Here is an 18,813-nt window from a genome sequence, read left to right on the forward strand (position 1 = left end):
ATATTTTTTCTTTAAAAGGGGTTTGTATATTATATATGTCTGACTAACATCAACATCAATATTGTTGCTCTAGAAATGAGATTACCAGCTCTTACAGAGTATACAGCAACTTCCTCCACACAAGCAGTGCCAGGCTTAGGAGATTTACGGTAAAGCCATGTTTCCAAGGAGGTCAGTAAAAAAGCCAGACTTCTACCGGCAGTTTCTGGGAGAGATGAGCTTTCCAACCATCGCAGTGTTTTATGTTTTCTCTGGGAAATGTTTATAACAGAAAAGGCTCAATTGGGGTATTTATCAGTCTCTCCTGTTCCCCCGGATTTTGGTGGAGTTGCTGATGGGCAAGGATAAAATGAGTTTGTCATCTCGGCATCATGGAAAACCTGGACTCAAGGTTCAAGAATGCCCCATATTTTAGTTGTGAGAAGAGAAACGACTTGGTTCCTGTGTGCCAGAAATGTGAAACGTGTATCTTGGCCTGGAAGATCTTCTCTACCAAAGAGTGGTTCCGAAGGATCAGTGAAGTATCGCAGAGGAGGTTTCTAGTTAGCATTCTGAAGCAGTTAAATAGCTTATATTTGTTGCACTATTTTCAAAACATCCTTCAGACCACACAGGGGAAAGATTTCATCTATAACAGGTCCCGAATCCACCTCAACAAGAAAGAAGGAAAAATTGGGAAGTCCTCCTTGAACCAAATGTTGGATAAAACAGTGGAACAGAAAATGAAGGAAATCTTGAGCTGGTTTGGGAGCAGCACCCACCGGACTAAGGCAAATTACACTCTCTTGCTGCTGCAGATGTGTGACCCCAAACTACTGCTCACTGCTGCCGATGTGGTCAAGGTCCTGTTTCTGAGAGAGCGGAGCACTGTCGTAGGTAAGCAAGGCTGCAGGTAGAGACCAGAGGGCCCTCTAAGACCAGAAAACGAGACTTCAGGACCCTATGAAGGAAGCAGAGGTGTGGACAAGCTTAGGTAGATGGGCATCTTCCAGAATGCAGGAGAGGGTTCCTTCTGAAACTTTGTCTTGACACCTGATCCTGTTTACCCAAGGAGAAATTGCTCATTGCTACTTCCTTCTAGAAAGATTGTGAAATGAAAAGTGCAGAAGGAAGTACAGACCTTTAACTGTCAAGCATTTAAAATGGATTTCTGTATCCCTTAGGCCCAAAAATGGCTGGTCCCCTGCCTCCGACTACTGAATGTCAGTGTGGCATTTGCGTTAGGGATTGGATTGGACTTGGGAGGGATGCAGGCAGTATCAGTTACCGTCGGTCGACTCTGACTCATGGGGACCCCATGTGTGTCAGTAGAACTGTGCTCTGTAGGGTTTTCAATGGCTGAGTCACTTCTGGTTAGCAGCCAAGCTTGTTAACTGTTTACAGCACTCAGGGACTCCTGGGTGAGATGGAGGGGGAAGCTATTAAATTGTTTTGCCCTTTAGCTGCACTATACAGAAACCAATGGAGCCCTGGTGGCGAGGTGGTTAAGAGCTCAGGCTGGTAATCAAAAGGCTGGCAGTTCTAATCCACCAGCTGCTCGTTTGAAACGCTGTGGGGCAGTTCTACTCTGTCCTATAGGGTCACTAGGAGTGAGAATCGACTCAATGGCACACAACAACCACATACAGAAACCAGGCCAAGAGGTTCAAATTTAGGGCTTTATTCATTCTACCATATTTCTTGTTTATGCACAAATTCAAACCTTACGGTGGGGTTATTAATCCAAGCCTGGAGATAGCTAAAGAGTCAAGTATGTCTAGGGCAGTGTTTCTCAAGCTTTAGCTTGTACCAGAATAACCAGGAGTTTGTTAAAACACAGATTACTGGGCTTTGCACCCAGAGCTTCTGACTCTGTAGGTCTGAGGTGGGCCTGAGATTTTGCATTTCTAACAAGCTCCCAGCTGATGCTGATGTTGCTGGTCTGGAGACCACACTTTTAGAACCTAGGAGTCTTGAGTGTCAGTGACAGTATATTGGAAAAGTTGGCCAGCTGGATCAGGGGAACAAAAGGAACCAGAAGGGAGGCAAGAGACTTGGAGGTTAAAGAGGGGGACAGGAGAGGAAGGTCCGGTGTGGGGAACCACAGGTTTAGTAGAAGGTGGTGTGAGAGAAGGCTGGGAGGGAGTAGTCATATGGAGGAGTTTCAGCTTTTTTTGTTAATTTTATTTATTTCGTTGTTGTTGAGAATATACATAGCAAAACATACACCAATTCAACAGTTTCTACATGTACAATTCAGTGACATTGATTGCATTGTTCGAGTTGTGCAACCATCCTCACCCTCCTTTTCTGAATTGTTCCTCCCTCATTAATATGAACTCACTGCCCCTTAAGTTTCCTGTCTAATCTTTCCAGTTGTTGTCGGTTTGATCCCACATAGCTGGATCTTGAAAGAGTACAATGCTCAAAGCAAACATTCTTTACTAGTTAAGCTAAACTATTATTTGGCTTTAAGAAGACTTCAGGGGGTATTTTTGGTTTAAGGTTTAAAGATTATCTCAGGGCAATAGTTTCAGGGGTAGAGTTTGGCTCTTGAAGGTGTGAATTCTCATTGCCAATGCGACCTGAGTTGTGGTTGTATTTGTAGTATAATGGTGTACAAAAGAATTTTAAAGTTATACGGTCTAGGTGCAATTGAAAACCAGTTGCTGTCAAGCCTATTCTGACTCCTTGCGCCCCCGTGTGTCACAGTAAATCTGCGTTCTACAGAGTTTTCAATGGCTGATTTTTTAGAAGGAGATTGCCAGACCTTTCTTCTGAGGTATCTCTGGGTGGACTGGTATCTCTGGGTGGACTGGAACCTCCAGCCTTTCATTAGCAACGGAACACACTAACCGTTTGCCCACACAGGGACTCCAGTTAGATCACTGTATATGCCACTTGATTTCTTTGGTGTGTCAAAGAATGATTATCTGGAGTGAGGAAGTAGTGAAAAAAATCAGAGTAACCTAGTGTCAAAACTTTTAGATTAGAAATCAACCAGTCCAGCTCCTTAATTTTAAAGATAAGGAAACGCAAGTCCAGGGAGTCTGAGTGACTTGGCCAAGCACACCCAGCAAGTGGTAGAGAACCAGGATTTCCCTTCTGAGCATTTTCCATTGTGCAGTGCTATCCTCCCACCAAGGTCGGGCAACTAACGTGGGCTGGATGAGTACACAAACATGCAGTGCTTTATGATTCCCTCTCAAAGACTGTCCTTCCCCACTGTAGGAGCTGACTGTTTATAATGGAGCCGTGTAAGTCCAGTTTCAGGCATGGCAACCCATCCCACTTTTCTACAGGAGATTCACTCTGTAAAAGTTAAAATTTCTAATTTAGCTCAAGGGTAGTATCTTGGTTTCTAGTGCTGCTGTAACAGAAATACCACAAGTGGGTGTCTTTAAAGAACAGAAATGTATTTGCTCACTGGTAAGAGGCTAGAAGTTCTAATTCAGGGCACAAGTGGTGGGGGAAAGCGCTCTCTCTCTACTGTGGGGAGATCTTTGTGTCAGCTTCTGGAGTCCTGGTGTTGCATGATTGCATGGCATCTCTCTTCCCCTCATTTGTGCTTCCGTCTGTATCTAATGTGCTCTTTTATAACCCAGAAGTAATTAGGTTTAGGACATACCCTACACTGACATCACCTCATTAACATGACAAAGAAAACCCTATTTCCAGATAGGATTACATCCACAAGTATAGTGTTTAGGATTCCAACACTTATTTTTGGGGGTCACAATACAATCTATAACAAGCAGTTATTTATGTCATTGAAGAAAATTGAGCAAGAGCAACAGAAAAGTGATCTGTCTCCTAACTCCTAGCCATAACTGTCTTACTCTCTCTCGTTGTACGCAGAGCTCTAATAAATTTTGCATTGTAGTAGGCTGGCAAAGTCTAAACCAAAAAAAAAAAAAGAAAACCCACTGCCATCGAGTCAATTCCGACTCAGAGTGAACCTATAAGACAGAGTAGAACTGTCCCATAGGGTTTCCAAAGCTGTGAATCTTTACGGAAGCAGACTGCCACATCTTTCTCCTGTGGAGCGGCTGGTGGGTTTGAACCACCGACCTTTTTGTTAGCAGCCAAGTGGTTTAACCACTGCACCACCAGGGCTCCTCTAGGCAATGTCTAATAGGGGGTTTTCTGAGAATTTTGCATAGAAACTCAGTGGTCCCAAATAAAAACAGATATAACTGGACTGATCCATTTTGTGTATATTTAAAAGAAGCAAGTGAAAATAAAACCATTTCTCTTCACCTCTTTTTCCTCCACACGTCTGCTTAAGGAGAAAACTTGTCTTGGTCTCATGTTTTCCAGGGCTTAATCAAAACTCCACAGATGTATTTTTCTTCCCCAAGAAAGACTTCAACCCCAAGTCTGAGACCTCACATGTTTGTTGGACAGCCAGAACCAGGCAAACATCCTTCCCTTTGTCCAAAGCCCCAGGGAAAGAAAGCTTGTCTGAAAATGTGGGAGAAGGGGCACCAGTTACTGGTAAGTTAGCTTTTAGTGAGAAAGCTAATATGTGAGACTGGGAAGTGCCAGTAGAGTCGGCGGGGCTGGCAGGACAATAGCATCTGGCCTTCAACGTGTTGTGTTCTTTGATATTTATTTCCTCATTTAGTCCTCACAGCTGGTAAGGGGAGATGCAAGGATTAAAATCAGTTAGCCCATGCTTTCACCTCTCCACCATGTTGCCTCCAAGAGACACCTGCAAATAGAGATCAGAAGGAAACTCCCAAGGGTTTCCTTTGAAGTCTCCTTTGGCACAGGCCACAATCCACCATCTGGTTCCTCAGGTCTTGTGTGGTGGACTCCTCCACAATTCAGCCCACCAGTAGTTATTTTTGCAGTATTAGATTCAGTCTTGAGGAGGAAACAAAAGCAATACGGAATTTGGACACTAACCTCAAGGCCCTCCTAAACTGGATTTTGAAGCAAGGCATACACATAAAATAATTACAGGAAATCCAAAGTATAGACTAAAAAAACAACAGCAACAACAACAAAAAAAAAAACCTTTTTACATGGAACATTTCCAGCTTTAAAAGTAGAGGGACTAGAATAAACACTCATGTACCCGTCATCCAGATTTCGTAATTATCAACATTTTACCAATCTCATTTCATTCATCCCCCTCTTTTTAAATTGTTTAAAAAATTTTCTTGCTAGAGTATTTTAAAGGGAATCTCAGCCATGAAGCCATTTCCCCTGAGCATTGCAGATTGTGATGCTGTAGGCATCTCCTTGAGCTGGGAAGGCTGAGAAGTACTTGTATGTTTGGTTCAGGAGGTTCTTTCTTCATGTGGCAGAAGAAATGACAAAACTGCAGTGGCCTAAGCGCAGACTCTGGTGAGGTTTATTTTGGGGCAAAGCTTTTGGTGAGGACTTGCTCTTGGCCTGGGATTACTGCAGAGACAACACAACAATGCAGCTTTCTCTGGTTTCACTCTAGAGGGGCAATGGAAGAGTTCGCTTCAGTGTATTTCTGAGATGAATAGGCTGTTTTCCAGAAAATCAGGTGTGCCCAAGGCAGGCGGCCTTCCCTTTGATCAGCTGGTTGACCTGGGTGCTGTTAGAGACCTGTCTTCGGGGTTCAGCCAATACCGGGACTTCATCCGCCACCTGCCCATCCACGTCTCCAAGTACATTCTAAGTATGTTGGGGTGGAGGGGGAATTCCTCAAGAGATGTCTCATTTCAGCCCACTGCTGAGGTTCCTGGGTCCATCCTTTTTTTTCAGGTATGCTGGATAAAAACACCCTGAACAAGTGTGCCTCTGTGAGCCAGCACTGGGCCGCACTGGCACACCAGGTCAAGATGGACCTTTCGATGCACACATTCATTCAGAGCCAGGTCGCCCTCTTACAGGTACTTCCAATCTGGGAGGGAGAGACCTGGAGAACCCTGGCTGAGGTTCCCCAACCCCCCCACCCCCATCCACCCTTAGCTGACCTCCTGCTCCTCACATTCGCTGCTTCCTCAGCTTTAGCACTCACTTCCTTTTTGTCTGGACTCCCTGCTAATCACTACTTATTCTCCCATTGTCTGTGCCTCTAGCAGAAACAACATGCATATAAAACTCAGGAACAGAGAGGCAGAGCTGCTCCAAAACCTTACAGAGCAGAGAACTTTTTTTCCAGATAGCTGTATTGCCACCTAGGCGATAAGAAAACCTGGACTATGTTTCCGGGTCGGCCTCACATGGTGCACAGATGTCTGTTGTCATTGTTGTTAGGTGCTGTTGAATTGCTTTGAACTCACAGCAACCCCATGTGATGGAGTAGAACTGCCCCACAGGGTTTTCTAGGCTGCAATCTTTATGGGAGGAGATTGCTGGGTCTTTCTCCTGTTGAGCCGCTAGATGGGTTCCAACTGCCAACCTTTCAGTTAGCAGCTGAGCATGTAACCACTGCGCCACCAGGTTGACAAGGCCACAAAGTGTATTTTTAGGTTAAAATGCACTTTTTCCCCGGTATTTTTACTTCTCTGTTTCTCAGCTGAAGCCTAAGCCCTAAACCGTGGATTCTTAGTAGCTTGGTGTTTTCCCAGCAGAGGTAGATGACAGAGAACAGGAAGAAGTGGGCATTAGGGGCCAGACCGCAGTCTGGAAAGCTGGGGACTGCTGACCATCTCTTGCTGTTCTCGCCCCAGATGTGTGGTAGTAATTACCCTTCTCAGTTCAGTCTGCACACCCTGCCGGCCTAACTGATCAGGCTCGGGCCTGCCTTCCTTAGCCAGAGTTTACCCAAAGTTATGTATTAAATTGTGTCCCTCCCAAACGTGTTGGAATCCTAACCCCTACACCTGTAGCTATAATCCTGTTTGGAAATAGAGTTTTCTTCTTATGTTAATTAGATCATACTCGAGTAGGGGAAGGTTCTAAACCTAGTCACTTCTGAGTTATAAAAAGAGCAGTTTAGACACACACACACACACACATACACACACACACGGTGTGGGAGGGAGACAGATGCCATGTAAGAATAGCCAAGGAACAAAAGAACGCCCAGAGCTACCGACAAGGAAGGAATGGACCTGGCCTAGATCCTGGTTTGGACTTTTAGCCTCTAGAACTTGAGAAAATAAATTTCTGTTCTTTAAAGCCACCTACTTGTGATATTTGTGTTATAGCAGCACTAGATGTATCTTTTGGATCTTGCTGAGAACTAGCTTTCTCCCTCCCCTCCCAGAGCAGGAAACAAGAATAGCCATTTTCTGGTTTTTTGTTTGTTTGTTTTCAGGGAACCTACACTAGGGGTATAGATCCTAATTATGCCAACAAGCTTTCTATCCCAGTTCCTAAAATGGCAGATGATGGGAAGCGCATGCGTGTGAAAAACCAGAAATGGAAGCTGAGAACAAAGGTAGGTTCCAGTGGCATCTGGGGCAAGTGGCTGTGTCATGTTCTTATTGGCCATGAAGGCCAAGTACAAAATCTGCTCTCCCATAAGGACATAGGATCATGAAAGACAACATTCCCTAAGGGAGACCAGAGCTCTGGGCTGCTACTGACAAGCTGTGTGGCCTTAAGAAAGTCACTTCCTCTCCTCCAGCCTCAATTTCCTTATCTGATTTGGTTGTCTTCTCAGGGTTCTTCCTTACTTTAAATCCCATGATCATGTTCTATGTCCATGCTACCAGATCAGCTAGTGGAGAGTTCAGAGACTAGGAGCATTGTCAGCCATAGCTGGGATTCTCCTCAACACATATCCGCCCACATATCAAGAGTTGGCTGCTAAGGAATTAGAAGGACATAAGGAAGGGCCACGGCTGGTCCAAAATCTCCAGAGCCTAGAATAAATTAAGCTTTCCCACGTCTCACTTCCAGGTTCATTCTGGTTCTATGATGGAAGGGGAGAGTTACTTAACTATAGACCTCCCCACCAATTCTTGGGCAATAGTGAAGAAGAATAAATGGAAGACTCTTTTATCTCTATGCTCTGTCCACAGGGGTATGGTGATCATTCCTAAAGACATGTGCCCCTGCCTCCTTTTTCCATTAGCTTGCTGACCTCCCCTCTTGGCTCAACGTCCTTCTATGTTGAAGTCTATCTAATTGACTCAGAAAAGATGCTTAATGAGGGGTTGTCTGATTGTAGCTTCCCATAAGGAAGTCAAGTGTCATAAATTTGAGTCTTAGAAACAGAAGCATCCTGAGAGACCATTTAGTTCATGTCTGTAGGGGCTAGACAGGTCTCACAAATGAGTAGGTTGGACTGGGTGTGACCAGTAGAGAGCTATGGGACCGTAGTGAACAGGAGCGACCACTCCCCGTCTGAACACTTGCTACTCATCTGCAGCTAATTGTTGCTGTGTGGAACTGTGGACCTCAACCCTCTGAGCTTTCAAGAGAAGATAGAAATCTGGATGATCATGTGAAATCTCTTGCTTTTCTTTAATGCTGACAACCAATTAAAAGCACTTTCAAACAATATGTGGTCCAAAGAAAACATATTTGTAGGCCTCATTTGACCTGCAATTTTTGATCTCTGAAATGGTCGATTCACTAATTTCATAGATGAAGAAACTGAGGCTCAGAGAGGTTAAGATCTCATAGCCAGTTGAGTGATAGACGTGCTCCTTCCAAGTCTATTGCTCTTTTAAGTACAACAAAACTAACACCCTTCTTCCTCCTTGGGTCACGTAGTTAGTCTGTCATAAAGGATGACCCAGAGAGTGTTTGACATTCTAGGAATTTATAATGTAAGAAAAAGGTGAGTTAAACAGATAAAGCAGTATGGAGACTAGAAGAAAACATGTGAAGTAGAAGGATTAAGCAGTTCAGGAGTATGCTAGGAGAAGGTGAGGTGAGTGCTCTTAAGGATGGTAATCACAATGAGTACTCTCTGCTGAGCTAAAGCACTGTGCCAAGCAGGGTGCCAAGGGCTTTACATACATCATTTACTTGGTCCTCCCCATATGTCAAGGTGTCATTGCTTCCAGTTTATGGACGTGGAAATGAAGGCTATGATGTTTGAAAACTTCCCAAAATTCTCATAGGTGGTCAGTGGCAGAGATGGGATTTGAACCCAAGTCTTTTTCCTCCCAATGACTCCACCAATATGATTTCTAAGGCTCTCAAAATTAAGGAGATGAGCAAGGGTTACGGAATTCCATCCCAGGCAATAAGCAGCCAGGAAAGCCTCACTAATTCAAGCTGGGATGTGGAGAGCTGTTTGGACACTGGAGGGAAGGAGGAAGGTTGGTGGATTCTTATACGGAGAGACTTCTAGGTGGGCATCACTACTTGGTTAAAGGTTAAGAAAGAGGGCATTGTAAGGAAGCGTCTAAGGGCATGGAGGAGAAGGCTCAGGCCTGGAAAGAGATTTAGGGAGAGAGTTCCCCAGAAGAACTCCTAGATGCAAACATGATTCTGTGGTGTTTTCCTTCATGATAAACTCACCCTGTTATTTCTTTCCTGCTAGTATAGCATGACTGTTATTTCCTACTATTTGAGGGTAGAAAGTATGGTTGGGAAGAACAGTGGAACGGGGAGTCCCAGCTCCGTCACTGATGCCAGAATTTAACATGTCTGACATGTCATAAAGTGTGTGGTGGAGGAAGGGAGGAAGAGAGGGAGGCAGCAAGGAAGGAAGGGAGGAAAAGAAAGGATTGAGAAGGGGAGGGCAGCACCCTATTGAGACCTGATAAAATTTATACCCCCTTTCTGGGTCCCAGATCTTTATCTGTAAAATAATGAGAATATTTATTTTGGCAAGTGGTCTACTTTGTGCGGCAACTGTAAGGACCGATTAAGGTTGCAGGCTATGAAAACTTTGAGAAGCAAATGTATAGAGTGTGTAGCAGTAATTTCAGTATGGCTTGACTTCCCGTAAGTATGCTTTGTACTACCAGGTACATACAATATAAATGCAAAAACCTTCATTCCAGTAAAAAGGTCAGTCGACAGACACTTGTACCTTTGTTCTGTGGGCATACCCTTTGTGAGCTGGTTTGGGAGAAGTTGTGCCATGAGAGACAGTTGGAATTCAGCACTGAAAATTTGTGGAATCAGAATAGATAATACAAAGAGGTGATAGAAGAATTTGAACCCTTGACTCAACATTTTCTAACTCATTGATCACTTTAGCTTCTGCTCATTGGCCCCTCTGCATGTAGCAGCAGCCACAGCTTGAAGAACAAGAATACACAGACCTTTGTGCCCTTGCCTTAGGTGACTCTGGTGGCATGTGCATCTGGGACCTGGGTAAAGTTGGAGCAATATTTTCACTCCAGGTATTTCATTGTTAGACTGACTACAACCTGTGGACTGCATACCAGAACCAGGAGACTCTGAGTGTCCAGATGGAGGAGAGAAATGTCTACTGTGGGACCTACAATATCCGGATTCTCTCTGACACGTAGGTACTGGGGTCAAGATCTAGGTCTTCGGAACCCTTGAATTACTCACACTGATACCTTAGGATTCCCCTGATCCTTATTTATATGGAAGAGTAATCCTCTCGTCACCACAAGTTCCACACCAGGCTAGTATGAAATCTCATTTGGAGAACAGGTGTTTGATTTTGTACCATTCTCAGCAGTGGGTGGAGGACACTTCTCCCTTATAATTTTGGGTATACTGGCCAATAATCTTTCTCACAATTCACATACGTGTAATCTTTCTTTTTTGGAAACATTTTTATTGTTTTATTATAATTTTAGAAGTAACGTATGACTGTTAGAAAAAAACTTCCAAATACCAGAAAAAAGCAAAGATCTCCTGTAATCTTATCACCTAGCAATAACCATTGTTAATATTAGTGTATATCCTTCTAGAATTTTTTGAATATATAAATATATTTTAAATAGAAATGACATTATAGTAACTCATCCCAGTAAAATGCTGCAGATATCTTTCCATGTTAATTATGAAAATTGTATTTGTAATGATTGCATAGTATGACATTATTTGGATATACCGTAAAAAGACCCTTTGATAACCAACTTTCTGCAATACTTTAGACATAGGACCTTAGTCTTTATTTACAGGACATTGTAAACCTCATCTCTACTTTTTGTCCCTGAGTCTTACTACCAGATTGGATCTTGAGAATAGACCTATAGGGGAAGGCAGGCAGATAGAGCAGAGGCAAAGTTAGATTTTTATGGATAGTAAGGAGATCAGGGCTCTTTTCAAGAGATGATGACTGATTGAACTCTAGATATGACAAATGGGACAAAGACAAAAGTGTCCAGAGTTGCTCCTCATATTTAGAGTGACTACACATCCCTGTTTATATGGAATGATCACACTTTACTTTGTGTTCCTGGGGTAATTCATAATAGTGTCTCCTTTCATCAAAAGTGTATCAGTTTGGACAATAAATTATTTGGTAACCCTGCTCATAGTTTACCTATTTGCTAATAATCCTGTGGTTGAAAAATTAAATCAAGTAACCCTGCTTTATTGAACTATAAGCTCCTTAAGGTCAGGTCTGTATCTTATTCATTTTTGTATTTTCCATGGTACCTACTAACACAGGACTTTGAATATAATACATGTTCATTGAATATCGATTAAAAAGAAAAAAAAAAATCAGCAGGACATGCAGTGAATGTAAGGCTTTCCACTGCGTTCCTCTGAGATATTCTGTGAAAAAAGGTGTCTATGATCAAATAAGCTTGGGAAACACTGCATACTCTGTGAGTCGGAATCGACTTGATGGCCCACAACAACAACAACTATTCTCTCTAAGGGGTTTAGTATACATTAGCAGATTAAACACTCTGAGAAGTTCTACATTAAATGAAGATATTAAAGTGTGTTTAACCTCATATTCTTAAACCCATTAGACTAGGCAGCTTCTTGCCAAGAACATCTATTAATAACTCATAGAGCATATGTGCTGCCAAACACAGTTTTGGTAAATATAAATAACATTCAAACATAAGGATAAATTCACTTTTAGGCACATCAAAAGAGAGGTAGCTTTTGGATTCCTCCATTTTTCTAGAAACATATTCTGAGTACATCCCTACCTTGTTAAATTCAGTTCAATCCCTTTCAGTAGATGTGTATTCAGGGCGAGTCATGGGCTATATGTTGGCTGTATATGGATCCTGCCCTTGAGAGGTTAATGATATGCTAGGAAAAATAGATTTTTAAAATCACAGATAATTCATACATAATGTGATAAGAGTTGTGATCAAGGTGTGTGTGTGTTGGTAGGTTGTTATGGGAACACAAATTAGGAAATAATTACTTTGGCTTAGAATGAAGTGGGGCAAAAACTGCTCTAGAGAAGCAATTATCAGTTTGACTCAAGGCACACTAATGTTGGCATCTGGATTCTCCAGGAACTATCTATATTCAACTATCTATATTCACCATTCCCCCTTGTGGAAGAGGCCTCCTGGGGCTTTGCTGGGCTGTTTATGACACTTCTCGGGTTCATAGGCCTAATTAATGCCTTGTGGATACCAGTGACACAGTATGACCAATGACCAAAGGAAATCTTGAAGTGGTGACAAACAAGTAGTATCTATAAAAGGGAAATGGGCCCTGTGGCCAATTAAACATTCAGGAAAACAATAGAGCTTATATCCAGATTATGAGCAGGGCCTGCTGGTTCCTGATAGGGAAGTCTACAGCAGGCATCTTTGCAGACACCCACCAGGGCCGTTAACACTCGGCCTTGCATTTTAATACCTCCCTTATTGGAAAGCCCCAAATTTTCCATCACACCACTGCTGCAGGAGAAAGCCGTGGTACAAATCACTTTCAGGAAGGAGGCTAACTCCTCTTTTTTGGGTAATCCTGTTTCCTGGCAACTCAGATGGGACAGAAACAGAGTCATCCATTATTCCGGGGGAGATCTGGTAGCTGTGTCATCAAATCGGAAGATCCAGCTTCTGGACATCATACAAGTAAAGGAGATACCCATCGAGTTCCGGGGACATGCTGGGAGCATCCATGCCCTCTTCTTGTGTGAGGAGGAAAAATTTCTCCTGAGCGGAAGTTATGACTTGAGTATCAGGTGAGTGACCAAAGGAACTCATGATCTGCATCCCCCCAGGGCCTAAACTTAGCTTGTGGAAGAGCATGTGTGCTTTTCCATTTTGTGTTTGTTGAAGAGTTATCCTAAGTGATACTGACTTCTGTAGTGGCTGACAACATTTTTTTTTTTTGGCAAGGTAAAAACCAAGCATTAGTGTATCGTCTAAGGTTGAATGAGATAGATTTATCACAATTAGCAGATGTATTTTCTAATTGAAGACTACTAACAACATACCTTTGAAAAACTCATGCACATGGGCACCAGAAGATACATCCAATGAATCAAAAAAAGTCTCTTTTTTAACATTCTTGGATGAAGAAATAATTTATAATTCTCTTTATAGATTCCTGCAGGGGAAAGTAGGTTTTTGTTTTGTTTTGTGGGTATGAATTATAGCATAGATGCAAAGTAATAATGCTTAAAATGTATGTATGTATTTTTTAAACAATATAATAAACGACCATGTACCCATTACTCAGGCCAAGAAATGGAAATGACCATCCTGTAAAGCTCCCTATGTGACCTTCCCTTATTGCTTCTTTCTTCCTCCTAACCAGTGGCAAAGTTATATCAAACTTTATACTAGTTATCCCTTGTGCTTCTTTACCGTTTTTACTACCTGTTAATGTATCTCTAAATACGTTGATCACTTTTGCCCATTTTTAACTTAATATATATGGAATCGTATTTTAAAAATTCATCTCTGACTTGATTCTCACCCTGAACTGTGTTTTTGAGGTTTGTCCATTTGATATAAATGTTGTTGTTAGGTTCTCTGCCCTGTCCTGCATCATCCTCACAATCATTGCTATGCTTGAGCCCATTGTTGCAGCCACTTTGTCAGTCCAACTTGTTGAGGGTCGTCCTCTCTTTCACTGACCGTTTACCAAGCCTGATGTCCTTCTCAAGGGACTGGTCCCTCCTGATAACATGTCCAAAGTACGTAAGACAAAATCTCACCATCCTCACTTCTAAGGAGCATTCTGGCTGTACTTCTTCCAAGATAGATTGGTTTGTTCTTCTGGCAGTCCATGGTATATTCAATATTCTTTGTCAACATCATATTTCAAAGGCATCAATTCTTCTTTAGTCTTTCTTATTCATTGTTCAGCTTTCGCATGCATATGAGGCGATTGAAAATATCATGGCTTGGGTCAAGCGCACCTTAGTCTTCAAGGTAACGCCTTTGCTTTTTAACACTTTAAAGAGGTCTTTTGCAGCAGATTTGCCCAGTGCAATACGTTGTTTGATTTCTTAACTGCTTCTTCCATGGGTGTTGATTGAGGATTCTAGTAAAATGAAATCCTTGACAACTTCAATCTTTTCTCTGTTTCTCATGATGTTGCTTATTGGTCCAGTTGTGAGACTGTTTATTCTCTTTATGTTGAGGTGTAATCCATATTGAAGGCTGTAGTCTTTGATCTTCATCAGTAAGTGCTTCAAGTCCTCTTTGCTTTCAGCAAGCAAGGTTATGTCATCTGCATATGGCAGACTATTAATGAGTCTTCCTCCAATCCTGATGCTGTGTTCTTCTTCATGTAAGTAGCAGTAATTAATTTACTTTTACTGAGGTTTAGTATTTTATCGTATCAATGTATCATAACTAATTTATTATTCTTCTGTTGATGGGCATTTGTATTGTTTCTAGCTTTTGTTGTTTCAAAGAATGTTGCCATAGACATTCTTGGCTATATCTTTGGGTGCCCATGTGCATAAGTTTTTTTTTTTTTTTTTTTAATATTTTATTGTACTTCAGGTGAAGGCTTACAGAACAGATAGTTTCTCATGTAACAGTAACACACAGTGCATAAGTTTTTTAAAGGTATATTGTTAGTAGTGAAATTTCTGGGTAGGAGTACAAAACTCTTTTCCAAAATGGTTGTACTAATTTACACTCCCATCAGCAGGGTATGAGATATAAATCCTTACCAAACAGTCTTGTCAGTCTTCAACACTTTTGCCAGTCTGATTAGTATTAAATAAAACCTTATTTTAGTTTTAATTTTTTAACTTCCCTGATTACTAATGAGGTTGGATAGTTTTTTCATGTTTTGGAGTCATTTGTACTTCTTCTTTTTTATGAAATTTCTGTTCAGTTTTCCCCCCATTTTTCTGTTGATTTGTTTATCCTAACTTTCTGATTCACAGAATTCTCTGTGTTTTCTGGATACTGATTTTTTTTTTTGTTTATTTTTGTGTTGCAAATATCTTCTTCCATTTTAAGACTCGTATTTTCACAGAGTGTGATGTCTTTTGATGAACAGAAGTTCTTAACTTTAATGTCGTAGAATTTGCTAATGGTTAATGCTCTCCGTCGCATGTTTGAGGAATCCTTCTCTATCTTAAAGTCATAAAGCCATTCTCCTGTAGCATTTTTTTTAATTTTTTTTTTTTTTTAATTTTAATGGTTTTACCTTTCATCTGTAGGTCTACCTGAAATAGATTTTTGTTATGGTACGAGGTAGGAATTTCTTCTATTTGGATGCCCAATTATCTCAGCACCCATTTATGGAAAAGACCGTTCTTCCTCCCATTGATCTTCACTGCCTTCTTTGTCACAAGACAAATCTCTATATATTTGTTTCTGGGCTCTCTATTCCATTCCATTTGCCTGTTTCACTATCCTTGGTCAATACCACACTATCTTAATTAGTTTTTGAGACTTATGTCTGGTAGGGCAAGTCTCTCCCGCAGCCCCCTATCTCATTCTTCTTCATTTTGGCTATTCTCGGACTTTTGCATTTCTATCTGTCATGGTTTGAATTATGTCCCCCCAAAAATGTGTGTATCAGTTTGGCTGGGCCATGATTCCTGGGACTGTATGATATTCCTATATGTTGTAAATCCTGCCTCTATGATGTTAATGAGGGAGGATGGGTGGTAGTTAGTAAGGCAGGACTAGATCTACAAGACTGGATTGTGTTCTGAGGCAATCTCTTGAGATATAAAAGACAGAAGTGAGCAGAGAGACAGGGGGACCCCATACCATCAAGAAAGCAGTGCCGGGAGCAGAGCGCGTCCTTTGGACCGGGGTCCCTGCGCAGAGACGCTCCTAGTCTGGGGGAACACTGAAGAGAAGAAGGCCGACAGAGAGAAAAAGCCTTCCCCTGGAACTGATGTCTTGAATTTGGACTTTTAGCCTACTTTGATTATGAGGAAATAAACTTCTTTTTGTTAAAGCCATCCACTTGTAGTATTTCTGTTGTAGCAGCACTAGATGACTAAGACACCATCTAAATCTTTTTTCCTTTGTTTTTAGTTCTTTTCAGACCTCAGGTTTAGAGCTTGATTATACTCCTCAGTTCATGTAATATTATTATCATTGGTCTGTATAAGGATCTGCTCCCCTGTTTTATCTATCATCTATCTATCGAATCTCTATTCTTCACTCTTATTATTTTTCCCCATGATTATCATTATAATCTTTTTTTTTACAGTTGTTCATTTATTTATTCACTTATTCAGCTTACATTCACTTATTATGCATGCATTTTGGAAATCAAAATTATTTCCAATTAAATTTATTTAAGGAGTTAATTTTCATCTTTTTAGGGCAAATACAGATAGATAAGATTCTCACAAAACTGAGCATAGCTAGAACCACTAAAATATTTCATGAACAAGTGGGATAAACAGTTTATTTAACATTATTTATGTTATATAAAAGTTTAAAATTGCCAAGCCTTTTTGTCTGTTTTGTTAAACTAAATTTAAATAATGAAAACAAAGGGAGATAGAAACAGACTTCCTAGAAGAATGGTGTTTCACGTTTGTTGACTTGGAAGAGATACTTTGTAATCTTCTCTTTCTTGTTTCCATACCACTTTCTTTTGATTTCATTGGGTGTGCAATGATTTGTCATAGAAATCATCAGTTTTCATACTTCATCATCATCAACAACATCACCATATGCATTTATTTTGCTTCTAATATGTTCCTGAAAATACACGAGGAAATTCGAAAAGGCAATCTACATCAAGAGGCAGACTGCTATTGTTGTTAGGTGCTATGAAGTCAGTTCTGACTCATAGCAACACTATGTACAACAGAACGAAACACTTCATCATCTTCACAATCGTTGCTATGCTTGAGTCCATCGTTGCAGCCACCATGTCAATCCATCTTATTGACGGTCTTCCTCTTTTTCTCTGACCTTCTACTTTACCAAGCATGATGTCCTTCTCCAGGGACTGGTCGCTCCTGACAGCATGTCCAAAGTATATGAGTCTAAGTCTAGCTATCCTTACTTCTAAGGAGCATTCTTGCTGTACTTCCTCCAAGACAGATCTGTTTTTCTTCTTTTAGCAGTCCATGGGATATTCAATATTCTTCACCAACACTATTTTTATTCAAAGGCATCAATTCTTCTTCAGTCTTCCTTATTCAGTGCTCAGCTTTCACATGCACGTGAAGTGATTGAAAATACTATGACTTGAATAAGGTGCACCTTAGTCTTCAAGGTGACATATTTACTTTTTAATGCTTTAAAGAGGTCTTTTGCAGCAGATTTGCCCAAGGCAATAAGTAATTTGATTTCTTCTTCTTTTTTTTTTAATTGTACTTCAGGTGAAGGCTTACAGAACAGATAGTTTCTCACAAAACAGTAGTACACATATTGTTTTATTGCATTGGTTAACAACCCCCCAACATGTCAACCCTCTAACTCATTATAATCTTTTTAAATGTGTATCTTTTTGTTTATGTGTGTTCTTTCAAAATATGTATTGATGTATTTTGTACATGTATTTATAATTCACATACATGGTATTGTCTTTAATCTTTGCACTCCACCCCATGTTTAAGAGATCCATTCATGTTATCATGTATGTGTCGAGTCTGTTGTTTTAACTGCCATGTGGTACTCTGACATCTGTATACACATAGTACCTACTTTCTTTCCCACTTATGAACACTATGCTGCCTCCAAATAATGCTGCACTGAACAGCTTCATATATGTCCCTTCATGGACACTGTGAGATTTCTTAGGAATTGGTACCCAGGAGAGGACTTGTGAGACGTAGAGTGGGCAGTACCTAATTTGACTAAGAAGTACCAGATTGAAGTCCAGAATGACAGCATGAGTCTACACTCTCACAGCAGGAATCCTATCTCTTTACTTCCCTGCCCACATTTGGCATCATCCAGCTTTCAAATTTTTGGAGTTAAATATGTATAAAACCATGTCCAGGTGCATATTTCTGGTTATCAATGAGTTTGCTTATTGGCTTTTGGGGTTTCCTCTTCCATAAATTGTCTGATTATATCCTTTGCTCATTTTTCTATTGGGGGCCGCTATTTTTTTAAATTGATATTCAGTGCCTTGTATATTATAGGTATCAATCCCTTATCAGTTTTAACATTGTAAATATCATCTATTCTTTTCATCAGTTTATTTGTTCATAATGTCCTTTGTTGAACAAAAACTTAATACTGATGTAATAAAAAATTTCAGTTTATCAATTTTTCTGCCTTATGTCTGTGATCCTTCTTACCTCTAGATCACAAAGATATTTTCCAATATTATCTTTTATTAATGTTATAGTTTTGCCTTTCACTTTCAGGTTTTTAATCTATTTGTAGTCCAACTTTGTATGTGGTGTTAGGTAAGATTTCTATTTTATTTATTTATTTTAAAATAAAGTGAGCAGTTTTCCCCACAGCATCTGCTAAATATTCTGCCGTTTCCCTCATTGGTCTGTGAGCCATCTTATCACATGGTAATTTCCCATATATACGTGAGAATGTCTCTGAGCTCTCTATTCTATTCCATTGGTCTATTTTTCTGTCCTTGCATCAAAACCATTTTTCTTTCTTTAGCTATGCATTT

The 18,813-nt window shown here is 40.7% G+C and overlaps 1 protein-coding gene across 1 annotated transcript in view; it reads left to right on the forward strand.

Annotated features, from left to right (window-relative positions):
• Positions 1-18,813, forward strand: part of LOC101348432 (F-box/WD repeat-containing protein 10) — a 105,560-nt gene that overhangs the window by 32,358 nt on the left and 54,389 nt on the right. Inside the window, exons 7-14 of the mRNA XM_023730982.1 lie at positions 355-876; positions 4,300-4,441; positions 4,513-4,535; positions 5,438-5,638; positions 5,725-5,852; positions 7,226-7,348; positions 10,236-10,345; positions 12,764-12,964. Of these exons, the coding sequence (XP_023586750.1) occupies positions 355-876; positions 4,300-4,441; positions 4,513-4,535; positions 5,438-5,638; positions 5,725-5,852; positions 7,226-7,348; positions 10,236-10,345; positions 12,764-12,964 (1,450 nt within the window). The remainder of the gene's footprint in view (positions 1-354; positions 877-4,299; positions 4,442-4,512; positions 4,536-5,437; positions 5,639-5,724; positions 5,853-7,225; positions 7,349-10,235; positions 10,346-12,763; positions 12,965-18,813) is intronic.

The sequence above is a fragment of the Trichechus manatus genome, unplaced genomic scaffold, assembly GCF_000243295.1.
Source record: "Trichechus manatus latirostris isolate Lorelei unplaced genomic scaffold, TriManLat1.0 scaffold00040, whole genome shotgun sequence".
NCBI lineage: Eukaryota > Metazoa > Chordata > Mammalia > Sirenia > Trichechidae > Trichechus > Trichechus manatus.